Raw genomic sequence first — 12,933 nt, forward strand, 5'->3', positions numbered from 1 at the left:
CCTCCTCTCACCTCCGCCTCTCCGCAGCCGCCGCCACCGGGGTACGCGGTTTGGCGGGGAAGGACCTCTCCGTTGCGCTGTGGTGGTCGAACGGGGGTCCCTGACACGCACCCACACTCGGGGGTAATGGAGAGGGGGTCATCCCCCCCCCAGCAGCCAACCCCCCCGCTATGCTTGGGTATCCCCTGGAGCAGAGACCCCTGGACCCGGCGGCTCCAGACTGGGGGGTCCTCGTCCCCCACCCGCCGGGCTCATTCCCCATTGCCAGGAGAGCATGAAGGTTGCAGGTGCCGGGGGACTGCAACAATAACAGTCTGCTTTTTTCTTGCTGTCCCTTGCAATTATCCAATTATTTGGTGAATTAATATAGATTTATCATTGACACAGGTATTTTCTCCCGCAGATCCTCCCTTCCCGCCTTCGGGGGAAGCAGGGCTCTTTCCAGGTGGTTCCTGACGAGCAGTTTTTAGCGGGAGCTTAAGAATGCAACACTCTTCTCAGTAGAATCTTGTGTCCCCCCCAGTCCCCCATGTGCTGGCATTCCCCAGGCCCTTCCCCCCCGCCTTGTTCCCCGTAGGCACCCGGGAGGGAGGTTTCCAGTCGATCCCGGTCACCCTGTCCCTTGCCACCTCGGTGGCAGGAGGTGCTCTTCCCTCTGCCAGCACTGCCCGTGGGAAAGAGGTGGGGGAAAGCAGTTTGGAAATTCCCCATCGGAGCTTGTCTGGAGCCTTTCCCCCAATCCCAGCTGCGGTTTTGGGAACTTTGGGGGCTGAGATCGTTCTTTCTGGTCTGGGGGCAGGATCAGGGTCTCTCCTCGTGCTGTGGGAGCAGCCCCTGGGACACAGGCCTTGTCTCCCTGACAGAGTAGGGCACAAAGGGGGCACAACACGTAACCTACAGATGAGCCCGCTGGGAAACGTTTCTGGCATCAGGAATTGGGATGCTGCAGGACCAGGCAGGCGGTGGAAGCAGAAGTAGGTTCACACTTGTAGCTCCCATGCTTCAGGCTCTGCAGGACCCCCTGGCACCCCGAGATAACCAGGGAGAGCCCAGGATACTGCTGGGTACCGGGACACCCATCCTGCCACCGCTGCCGCCTGCTCTAGTGAGAGGTCAGGCCTTGGACTCCCTGCCCCAGAAACAGTGCCAGGCAGGGGGAAGCCGGTTCCCCTGCCCAGGCCAGCGCTGCCTCCGACCACGCAGGAGGAAAAGGATGGAAAAGGCTGTGCTTCTTCCCCTGCTTTCTCTTCTGGGCTGACCTGTGCGACTCCTTCAGCTCCGGTGAAGCCGGGCAGGACACAGGCTTCGTCTCAGCGGGCTCCCCCAGGTGCCAGGGCCACTGCTCACCATAGTAACAGCAGTGGAGACCACACAGTCCCACCTCCAGGACCGATGTCTCTCTGGCCGAATGCGTCTCTTCCCTGAGCAATGAGCCATGTGCAGGCACCAACCCCAGTTCAACCAGGCCATGCCTGGCCTCTAATTAACGCAATTAGCGAAGTCTCCAAGCCCGACGCCTGCGGCAGCGGTTGGAGCATTGCTCCCAGTTTTGCTGCCTGTGCAAAAGCAGATCAGGCAGCTGAGGAGCTTAGAGCAACGTTGTCCTCGTCCAGGGGCTGCAGGATAAGCAAAGAGACACGGAACCTGTGAGCATCAAGAAAAGTACTGGGACCTACACTGAGAGACCCCGGCTGGGGGTCCCGGGTGGAGAAAGCGATCCCCCCAGGCAACAGCCCTGAGGACAACTCCCAGATCCCCAGCGGTGCCGTGGGGCTGGTCCCTGCGCTCCTCAGCTCCCAGCCCCGTGCCCTCCCGGCCCTACAGCCCCGGGCACATGCACCGCGTCTCCTTGCTCCTCCTCGCCAAGCCCGGAGTCGGCTGTGTTCGATGGGGTGGGGGGCACGACCCCAGCCTCTCGGTGGGCCCCACCGTTCCTTCAAGCAGCCCGAGGCCGGACCAACGCGGAGGCGGAGGGAGGCACCGCCCCACCCCGGCCGGCATCGCCCTTTTAAGGAAGGGGAAATTCTTCACATAAACAAGCGCGGCCCCCGGGAGGGGGGGTGTCCCCTTCCCCGAGGCGGAGGCTCATGGCTGGAGCGCGGGGCGGGGGGGTCCAGCCCTCCCAATTCCCCCCTCCACCTCCTGGCCGAGGTGGTTTGGACAGGGGAGATTTTGGGAGGCGGGGGGGCTGGGGAGAGGGGGGAGCCTTGAAACAGCCAGGGAGCGTCTCGCAAGTGCGGGCCGCGGCGGGGGGCGAAGCGCGACGGAACCCCCCCCACCCAGAGAGCGGGGCCGAAGGAAGTGGAGGGGGGGGACGGACGACCCCCCCCAGGGGAATCCGAGCGGCCCTGCATCCGCATCCGGAGGTGCCGGCAGGCGGGAAACGGGGCATCCGGGGCGGGGAGGGCACGGAGAGGCGCCCCCACCTTCCCGCTGCTCCTGTGGGAATGCAGGGAGCTGGGGTTGAGCTCCCGCGCCTTGGTCTATCCACCCCCATGCCTGGGCAAAGCACCCGGCCCGGGCTATGGGGGTTGCCGTGCGGGTCCCTGCCCCAGGCACGCAGCAGCAGAGAGACTGGAGGCAGGTTACAAGCACGCCCTTTATCAGCCGTCCCTCCTGAGTTTAGGACCCCCCCGTGAGGCTCCGGTCCGGGGCTGCGGCCGGTGCCAGGCAGTGGGACTGGCGACCTCGGCTCCCCGGGGCTGGCCCCGCCGTCCGCCGGCGGTGAGGGCTGGTTAGCGGTGCCGGGCGGTGGTTAGCGGTCCTGGGAGGCGATTAGCGGTCCCGGGAGGTAATTAACGGTCCCGGGGGCCGGCAGTTCCCGGCACTAATGAGCCGGGGAGGCTCATTCACGGAAGCCTCTGTTCCAAGGGCTGGGGGCACTTCCCACTGCGCCCTTCCCATTCCGCATCCAGCTTGGACCAGCAGCCCTGGAGTGGGAGCAGAGGGAGTCTAAAAACTTGTAGGAAGGGCTGCCCGGCTGTTAACCAGTTCCTTAGTGGGTGCATGTCCGGCCAGAACATCAGCCCAGGACTTGGTGTGGCATCAAATCAGTGCGAGGGGACTCTGCTGGGCAGGGAGGTGGGAATGGGGTCTGTCACTGGGTCCTTGCCAGTGCCCGTGGGTCGAGGGAGACGCCGAAGCTGAGCCGGTCATGATGGCCCCCAGCCAGGAACCGGGCTCCGTGTGCGACGCTGCATGTCCAGATCTGGGGTGCGAAAAGGGCAGGTCTGTGGGCACCCACGGGGGACGCTGTTCCCCACCCTGCTGCCCCTTCCTGAGGTTCCAGCCCTACCAGGTAGGTGATGAAGACCACATAGGCGACCAACAGCAGGCTCAGGGGGATGTAGTAGCCCAGGCCCTGCAGTGTGGGCAGAAAGTCCACCACGAAGTAGACATTAATGGCGCAGACCAGCCCAGTGATGAGGGTCATCAGCACCTTCCCTGGGCTGTGGGCAGGGAGTGAGCATCAGCACAGGGGCAGAGCACCCACTCATGTGCCACCAGGCACAGCAGTCTGGGAGACCTGGGTTTGTAGGTGAGCAAGACCCCAAACGGGCCATCTCTGCACCCCACAGCCATACTACATCCCTGCAATGGGGCTCTGGGCATGGGCTTTGTCCACCCTCCAAATGCAGGGCTGGCAGTGCCAGAGGGATGCTAAGCACCCAGGAATGCCCAAGGGGGCTGGACATGGCATTGGGGTGAAGATGGAGAGGTCAGGTATGGGGTCTGTCATAGAATGGTTTGAGTTGGTAGCAACCTTAAAGGTCATCTAGTTCTAACCCCCATGCCCACCCCTTCCACTAGACCAGGTTGCTCCAAATCCCATCCAAGCTGGCCCTGAACACTGCCAGGGATGGGGCAGCCACAACTTCTCTGGGCAACCTGTGCCACTCTCTCACTACCCACACAGTGAAGATTTTTTTCCTGATATCTAATTAGGATCTAATTTTCCTAATATCTGTTACCTGCTCTGGCTGCCCTGGGCCGGTGGGAATGAACATTCTCTCCCAGTGCCCATACAGCAAATGCTCCCATGGCATGGTTTGGGGGGCAAGGATGAGCCAAAGGGAGGGTGCCTGCAGCTGGAACCCCACACTCTGTGCCTCCCCCTGCCCTGGCACTCACAGGCCATTAGTGAAGTCCTGCATGAGCGGGTGCAGGCTGGTAAAGGTGAGGACAGGCAGGACAGCAAAGGGCAGCTGAAAGGAGAGGGAGGTGAGAGGGGGGCACAGCCACCAGGCTGGGGTGTTGAGGGGCAGGTGATGCCCCCCCCCGCCCTTACCAGGATGCTCTGCAGGACGTTGAGCAGGTCATTCATGCCCGTGAGGTGGCTGACATCCCTGAAGGTGGCCACAAAGATGGTGGGCAGGATTGCGAAGGAACGGGTGAAGAGCACCCGGGCGAAGCGGGACCAGCGGAGCTGCAGGAAGTCCTGGGGACACGGCGAAACCTGCGCCCTCGCCTCTCACCGTGCCTGGGGCACCAGGCCAGGGCGTCCCCCCAAAACCCTTGCTTGGAGGAACGTGGTGACCATCGTTCCCTCGCCCGTGCCAGGGCGCCGAGCGGGCCGTTGCAGCGCTGCTGGGCCCCGCTAGATGTCAGCTCCAGCTCATTAAGAGAAAGAGCTCATTAAGGAAATGTGTGGGGCACACACAGGGTGCCTCCGGGAGGGTATCACAGGGGCCGAGGGTAGCCATGCCGCGGCAATGGGTGGGCACTATCCCCATCCCACTTCCTTGGTGCCAACAAGCTGCCACCCACCAGGCGGGCAGTGCTCCATGCCCAGCTCCCTGAAGGAATGGAGGGCAATTCCCTCTGCCAAACAGCCCGTGGTCCCCCCCAGCTGCTCCCCGTGGTCCAAGGGCCAGCATCCCAGCACCCCATCCCTCACCTCCATGACGAACTGCCCCGCATAGGTCCCGGTCATGGTGGAGCTCTGTCCTGCTGCCAGGATCCCGATGGCCCAGATGTACAGTGCCACTGCCCCAAAATAGCAGCCCAGGATGACGCCCTGCACGGGAAAACTCCCATGGGGACCCCAGAGCATCCCCCACCCCACGCACCCCCATCAGCTCCCAGCCTTCCAGCAGGGTCACTGCTGCCCCCAGCCCCAGGGAAGCACTGTGTCACCCAGATAGGTACGGATGCCTGTGGGGCACAGCCTGGAGCCACTCACCCCCTGGTAGATATCCACAGAGACCGTCTCGTTGTTGGTGGGGAAGATGCTGGCATAGTGGCTGACGCTGCTGTTGATGCACTTGTTGTGCTGCAATGCACACAGTGGGCACAAGCTTGATGGCCACCCAGTAGCCTCCACATACACAGGGCCTTTTGTATACCGTGTCTCAGGGGATGAGGACACCCACTTTTCAAGGGATGCTCACCCTGCCCATTTACACAGCCTGGCAAAGCAAACACCTCCCTGTGGTGGACACTCACCACATCCTCGTTCCGCTGGTGGTAGAAAGCCTCACCAAAAACAGCCATGACAAAGAGGTTGATAAGAAAGGAGATGAAGAGCGCCAGGCAGGATTCAGTCAGGAAATACATGTTGGCCTCTTGCACTGCCTCCTTCTTGGACCGGTCGATGTCCCGTGTCTGGGTACGGTAGGTGACATGGGTGCCACGGGGTCAGGTGAGCACCCCTGTCCTGGATGGGGATGTCCTGGACGAGCCAGGACCAGCTGGTCCCCACCAAGTGTCCCCTGAGACACCCTGGGTGTCAGTGCCCGTGGCAGCGCCCATTGCAGTGCCTGGGTCTCACCTTGACCAGGGAGGAGTGGAGGAAGATGTTATGGGGCATAATGATGGCGCCAACAATGCCCACAGCCTGGAGCAGCTCCTCTCGCCTGCATCCCGGGCAGTAGGGCAGAAAAATGCCTTTCAGGACCTCCACCTGCCCTGGCCTCACCATCACGTACTGGGGATCGGTGAGAAGGAGCACTGTGATCTGCCCCCTACCACCACTGCAGGCCACTGCCAGTGGGGATGCACCACAGGGGTGCCCTGCCAGCGCCCTGCAGGGAAAGGGGTGTCCCCAGCTCCCCTTTTCACCTCGTAGCCAAAAGTCAGGGCCATGATGGTGATGAGGAGGCCAAAAAAAGCCTCCAGTTTGCGAAGCCCTAGAGGGGTTGAGAGATGTGGTGGGACAGAGCCAGGCACACCAGCGCCACATGGGCATCAGGGCTGCGCGGGTGAGCATCCCTTCATCCGCCCCGCCTGGCACCCACCGTACTTGTCGAGGAAGAGGAAGAAGAGGGTGTCCACGATGGTGATGAGGACCCCACCCCAGAGGGGGATGCTGCAGGATGGCAAAGGGTGGCCTGTTAGACACATGCCCCTCAGCAGAGTGGGACCACAGGGGAGGCTGGGGGTTCCCCATGAGACAGCTCACCGGCCGGCCGACAGCAGGCTGAAGGCGATGGCTGTTCCAATCACCTCCTGCATGTCAGAGCCGATGATGGCAATCTCGATCATGAGCCACAGCAGTACACGGGGCACCTGGGGGGACCGGGGCATTGAGGTGCTTGAGCCCACAGCAAGGCTTGGCCCTGGGCAAAATGGCACAATGCCCAGGGTGGGGACCCCTGTCCCTAGGCTCTGGCAGGCCACCCAAAGCAGCAACCTCTTCCATGACACAATCTTAGGGTGCAAGATGGATCCTCAATCACAGCCTGCACCCCCTCCCCATCCTTGCCCCAGTGGGACCTGAGGATAGGACTCAGCTGTCTGGACATCATGTCCAGACAGGGCAGAGGGATGTATCCAGCCCCCCTTTTGGGGACCTGTCATTCAGCCATCATCTCGTTGCTCATTTACCCTCATCAGGATCCTGCCACCTAGATGGAATCCCTAGCTCCCCACCTCCTTTGTCCTATGACACCTGCCTGAGCCCCTCCAACCCCCTGCACCAGCATGCCCAGGCTCGCCCCGAGTCCCTGCTGCGCGTTGCTGCCGCAATGCCAGGGCTCACCCCCCGGGGGACGCGCTCCTGTGTCCCCACATTGGACCAGGACACCAAGGCAGCTGCTTTCCCCTCCTCACCCCTCCCCATGCTGCAGGGAGGGGTGTGGGTGCTAGATAGGGGGCACTGAGGCTGGAAGAGCTTTGGGGAGTCCCTGGGAGAGGTGAGGCCCTCACAGCATCTTTCTGCTCCTCTCCATCCTGCCAGGATCATCATCAGCCCAAGAGTGGGGTCCCCCAGGCGATGACCCCGCAGGGGCTTCCTGTGGTGCTCACCTTGGGGTAATAGAGGTAGCAGATCTCACCCAGGTCCTTCCCAGTCACCACTCCCAGCCGGATGGCCAGGCGCTGGCACAGCAGCCCCAGGATGGTGGCCCACAGCAGCACCCACAGCAGCTGGGGGGGCAGGAGAAAGGCAGCAGGAGCTGGGCACCCAGTGGGATGTGGCCACTTAGGGCTCCCAGCAGGGACACGGGGAAGAGGAGCCCAAAGGGGCTGGAGGTGGTCCCCAGGCAGAGGAGTTGCCCTCTCACACCCCTGGGTGCCCTCCGCCTGGGCCAAGGCCCCCCTGCACCCCACCTTGTTCCCGCTTCCCATGCAGGGGAAGCCATGGGGCTGGGCAGCCGTTAGCACAGGAAAAGTTGTGAAAGCCCCGGCTGCTTCCTGACCCTGGGCTCGGGGGGGGCCCAGGGCTCACCTTGAACCCCGCCACAGCCCCGCACTGCAGGTCTGACTCCACGTTGCCCGGGTCCAGGTAGGCGATGCTCATGAGGAAGCCGGGTCCAGTGAAAGCCCAGAGCTTCCTAAAGCTGAAACCGAGCTAGGAAGAGGCAGCAGATCAGAGCAAAGAGTTCCTGTTCGAAACCAGCATTTCCCAGTTGCACTCCCGATTCTCTTTAGCACAGTGCTAGGAAGCCTGGTGCTGCTCGCACGGGTGCGTTTCTCACACGGGATGTTTCTCTCCTCTGCTCTGGGGAGGGAACTGCCACCCCCAGCCCCTCTCTGTTAGCAGCAGTGCCAGGGGGACAGCAAGATCCCCATCCCACCCAGGGACAGGCTGGACAGTGATGTGCAAGTGGTTTCTGGGCTGTCAGGCACCGTTTATTGCACCTCATGGGATCCTGCTGCCAAGCCCTGCTTTCACCATCACTTCTGGCAGGGAAACCCCCGATTCTTCCCCTTCTCCCTTTCATCCCCCAGGACCAGATGGGGATGGGGAGGGCTGGTGTGACACAGACAGCCTGGGGGATCCTCACTGGGCTGGGCACGGGTGGTGTGTGAGCAACGGGGTGATGCCTGCGGCTGGGTAGCACCTCACTCCTTGCCTCAGTTTCCCAATCTGGAAACCTTTAAGCATGGAAATGTTCACCCTGGGGCTGTGATTTGCCTGAGCACGGTCTGGGGACACTGAGGTCCCCGGGGCATGTCCTAGGTATGTCTCCCACTCCCTCTGCCTCCCCACCTCCAGCTCCCTGTGGTCCCAATCCCTTGCTCAGTCTCTGCCCACACTTAGATGGAGGTGCCAGCGTGGCAGCGCCTACCCCACCACCCTTGGGGATGCTGATGCGTTCATCCAGGTAGGTCTGGTCTAGGGTGCCAAGGTGCTGTGGGGCCACCGGGCTTCTGCTGGTGCCATAAGTCTGGGCTTGGCCCTGGTTCAGGGACCCTGTGAGGCCTGGGAGGAGAGGTGAGGAGTGAGGAAGAGAAGGAGGAGAGGTAGCAGCCCACCACGAGGACAAGAGTGGCAGCCTACCTGGCTGGCAGCCCCTTGGTCCCACCTGCCCCACCCAGTGCGCCCCATAAGGGGTGAACTCCATTTTTACAGGGCAGTTGTGAGTGGCTATATGGGGGCTGTCAGCAGCTGCCCAAAGGCAAGCCAGCTCCAGCTCATGTGTCCCTAAAAGTTCCTGACCCCAGGCCAATCTTCACCAGCTCAAAAGCCAAGTGCATTTCTGGGCAGGAGGGACAGGAGGGGACCCTGCTCTGTATTCTGCTGCTGGGTGGGCATGGAGTAGGGACAAGAGGCTGGTTCTGATCCCAGCCCCCCCGGCCCCCATTTTCTGGGAGCGTGGGTGAATCACGGATGGGTGTGGAGGGTGGCTTCAGGACAGGCTTCAAGGCGATGGTGCCCACTGGGCCGGGGGGGGGGGAGGGGAAGACAGAACGAGGGGTCCTGAGGCAGAGGGAAGGGACTGTAGAGGAGGAAAGAAGGCGCAGGGGGACCCAAGTGTCATGGGGCTCACCTGGCTCCAGCGATGCCGTGGCTGAGCCTGATCCAGACATGATCTCAACACTGGGTGCAATGCCTGCGCCCAGCTTTTAAAGGATCCCCAGTTGCCCTCCCCCTCTCTCCCTCCCCGAGGAGGAGGAGCAGGAAGTGTTCCTTCCCCACCCGCTGTCCTGGGCCGGGAAAGGGGCCCTGCCTGGTGGGGGCTGGGTGCTATGAATGTGCACGGTCTCAGTTCCCCCATCCTGTGCCAGGAGTAGTGCACCCAGTGCCTCCCTTCCCCTTTGTCGTACATCCACACATCCCAACACAGGCCACACAGGGATATGGGAGCGTGCTTAGGTGTCACCATCTCAGGCCAGGGGTCCTGCTCCTTGGGTGGCTGTGGGAACAGGGGATCATGTTCCACAGCATGGGGAGGGCTTGACCCGTGGGAGTAGGGGAAAGGCTGGAGGAGTGGAAGAGAGGAGGAAGTAGGCCTATGTTGCACAAGCATGTGAGGAGGTCAAAATGCATGCTCAGCTGCAGGCTCTGCGGCACAGGGTGCTCACACCACCCTCAGGTTGGGGACCTTGACCCCAGTGATGGGGTGATCAGTGTTGTTGCAGGTCAGGCTGTACCCACAAAAGCAGGGCACCCCACACCTAGAACCCCTCGTGGCTGTGGAGGTGGGAGGGGAGCAGTCTGGTTGCACCCATGGCTGCTTGGGTAGTACCAGCTGCTTCTCGAGGGCACCACTCTGCCAGCCAGGCTGCATCCCACAGAGAGGTGGGCATCGGGGTCTGCCCCCAGGGAGATGTGGTGATGGGCACAGGGAGGAGAGCCTGGCCCTGCATCAGGATCTGCCTCAGGTGCCTTCCCCCAGGCAGGGGCTAGAACAGCTGGGAGGGGGACAGGGTCCTCCCAAGACTGGCATACACACACCTCAGCACCCCGTGCACGCCTCGTGCCTCAGTTTCCCCAAAGCAAACAAGCCTGGACAGGCAGCACTGGCAGCTTTATTCCCTGTTAGCCACAGGGTGGGAAGGTGAGGGGCTGGGGTTGGCAGCCCTAGAGGATGTAAAAGAGGTTTCGGGGGGCTCCTTGTGGGCAAAGAATTCTGCAGCAAATGAGACGGGGTCTTCGGGCTGCTGCAGGAGCAGGGCCAGGAGGAAGTCGGACAGCAGTACCTGGAGCTCTGTGTGCTGCTGGATGTAGGCAGTGTGGTACTCTTGCAGCTCCCCCTGCGGCGGGGTGGGCAGGGTGGGCAGAGGCACCGATGTCCCCTCCCGGGTGCTGTGCCGGAGGGGGTGCAGGATTCCTGCATCCTTTCCCACACTTGAGGAGGTTCTGGGGAGGATGCTGGCCACCCTGCTTCCCCCCTCCCCTACCCCTGGGCACCTCAGGGGTGACCCTGCTGGGGGGAGGCACAACTCCATGTCTCTCTGTCATTGTGCCTCCCTATCTCACCTTTCTGTCCAAGAACCAGGAGATGAGCTGGATGTCCTCCTCCCAGTCCAGGGGCTGCTTTGGGAAGGGGGGATGCGGCTTGACTTCACCTGGCAGCAGGAAGGCAGGGCAGGGTATTTGCTATTTGGCTGCCAGACAGCAGGCAAGGGCTGCCCGTGCTGGGAAGCCTCTGCCTCTTCAGTACCTGTCTTTGTAGCAGCGACAGGCCCATCCTGCAGACGCATCACCATCGGGCTGCCGACCTGCACCAGCCGAGCCAACCGCCTGCGAGGGAGAGAGCCAGTGACGCCCCACCTGAGTCCCCGAGGGGCTGGAGGTGACCCGGCCGGACCTCCCCCGTCCGTACCCGCTAGGGAGGAAGCTGCCGTGCCAGACGGTGGAGGCGCCCGCGCCGCCGTGCACGGCTCGCTCGATCACAAACACCTCTGCCTCTGCCGAGCCCACCGCCTGCTGCTGGACACCCAGGGCACACTGCAGGGGCACAGCCAGGGGTCACCTCATCCTGGAGTCACCCCTGCCCCTGGGGGCTCAACCCGTGCCGTCGGTGCTGTCAACCACACTCCCACATCCCACCCTGGCACCCCCAACCTGACCACAGCCCCATCCCACGGGCTACCCCGAACGGTGGCTCACGTAGCTGGCAGTGCAGAGATGGCCCTCGGTGTTGATGGTCGGGAAGACGAGGCCGGGAGGCACCTCCCGCCGGCACGCGAGCACCCGCAGCAGCAAGAGGCTGGCACCCTCCGGCAGCAGCCCCTGCAGCTCGGCCCGGCTGTAGATGAAGCTCCAGCGCTGTGGCTCTGCCTGCAGAGAGACCCAGCCACCTCATGGGACAGCCACAGCCCCACCATCCCCAGGCACAGCACCCCCGGAGCCTGGGGGGTGCCTGGTGATACACCCCCCCCCCCGATATGACCCATCTGGGGGGCAGAGGGGAGACACAATCCACCCCCAACCTCACCTCTCCCTCCTGGAGGGTCTTTGTGACAGTCATTCCGTGCTGGTGGCTCACCATGTGGATCCTCTTCTGTGCAGGGTACGGTCTGTACTGCAGGAGAGGTGGGGGCACAGGGCAGAGGGTAGAGCCAGGGAACCCCACCTCTGAGGTGGCACAGCCCAGCACCCCTTTCAATCAGGGTACCACACCAGATGCATTGTAAGAAGCTACCTGCCCCAGCTCCACCCAGAGTAGGGAATGGGGACCATGGTGTTAGAACAGAGATGATGTCTGAGCTGCGGAGGGGACACCACAGCAACACTGTGTGGAGTGCAGCTTCCAAGACGGCATCACTGCAGGGCTCATCCCAGGACAAGGAGGCAGGACACAGGGAAAAGGGACATGCCAGCTCCACCCCAGTCACCTCCAGACACTCCTGCTCCTCCTGCTCCAGGGTCTCCATCTCCGGGGTCACATAGGCTGGCAGAGCAGAGCCACACTCAGCCCACAATCCCAGCCCCAGGGGCCGGTGGGATGGGGATGCTCCAGCCCTTGGGATGCGGGGAGACACCCCACACTGCGCCCCACCTCACCTTTGAGGCTGCTGGAGGCTGACACGCCTTCCTGCCTGCGGCGGCACCCGGCCTGCACCAGGAGGCAGCTCCGCACTGGCTCACCCGTCCGCTCGTACGATGCCCACCGGGCTGACACCCACCACTGGCCCCATGCCGCGTCCCTGGGCTGAGCCTCAGCCGCCACCACGTCCAGCGTCTCGGTGAACAGACATGGCTCCAACTCTCCCGGCCCTGCCCGGAGGGACTGTCACCCTGCCCCGAGGGATGTACTCCGTGCCCGGAGCCTGCCCAGGCACCTCCCGCCTCAGTCTCCCCTTCCCCTTCGAGCAGGCTGGGCCCAGCCCCTCACCACTTGCCCGGTCCAAGCCTCCCCAAGCCGTCCCGCTCCCAATGGACCCGGTCCCATATGTGTGTGTGTGTGTCCGTCCACCCGGCCCCGAGGACCCCCGGGCACCGGCTGTGGGCACCCACCAATGAGGTTCAGGAACTTGGCATTCTCCTCCGCAGAGGATGGGGTCTCCTGCGGGCAGCCGGATGGGGGCTCCATGCCTCGCCGTGGGGCTCCTGCTACCGGACGCCCGGGTAAGGGGCAGTGCGTCCCCCCAGATCGCGGCACACCCCAGTGCCCACATGTGACACCCCCCCCCGGGCTCCTGGAACCCACATCCTCCCCCCGGCCCCATAGCAGCCCGCAACACCCGACCCAGTCCCAGACCTGCAGCGCTGGGCCCAGGTGCCCTCCCCAGCGACGCCTCAGCGGTCTCTATAGCAACGGC

At 63.1% G+C, this 12,933-nt stretch overlaps 2 protein-coding genes across 2 annotated transcripts; both read right to left on the minus strand.

Moving 5' to 3' along the window:
- Nucleotides 1-2,755: 2,755 nt before the first annotated feature.
- SLC11A1 (solute carrier family 11 member 1) lies at nt 2,756-9,252 on the minus strand (the record flags this gene model as incomplete). The annotated part of the gene is made up of 16 exons (XM_080621978.1): nt 2,756-2,827; nt 3,113-3,208; nt 3,296-3,449; nt 4,132-4,205; nt 4,289-4,438; nt 4,898-5,017; nt 5,183-5,272; nt 5,446-5,604; nt 5,771-5,926; nt 6,061-6,128; nt 6,237-6,307; nt 6,401-6,507; nt 7,246-7,365; nt 7,667-7,789; nt 8,511-8,644; nt 9,213-9,252. 16 exons carry the CDS (start codon nt 9,250-9,252, stop codon nt 2,756-2,758), a joined length of 1,734 nt encoding a protein of 577 aa, XP_080478104.1.
- Nucleotides 9,253-10,194: 942 nt separating this feature from the next.
- On the minus strand, nt 10,195-12,704 carry CATIP (ciliogenesis associated TTC17 interacting protein; the record flags this gene model as incomplete). The annotated part of the gene is made up of 8 exons (XM_080621979.1): nt 10,195-10,419; nt 10,646-10,734; nt 10,873-11,116; nt 11,279-11,449; nt 11,607-11,693; nt 12,007-12,062; nt 12,176-12,388; nt 12,629-12,704. The coding sequence occupies 8 exons, from the start codon at nt 12,702-12,704 to the stop codon at nt 10,195-10,197; spliced, it is 1,161 nt and encodes a 386-aa protein (XP_080478105.1).
- Nucleotides 12,705-12,933: the final 229 nt, after the last annotated feature.

This window comes from Psittacula echo (genome assembly GCF_963264785.1).
Source record: "Psittacula echo genome assembly, chromosome: 6".
NCBI lineage: Eukaryota > Metazoa > Chordata > Aves > Psittaciformes > Psittacidae > Psittacula > Psittacula echo.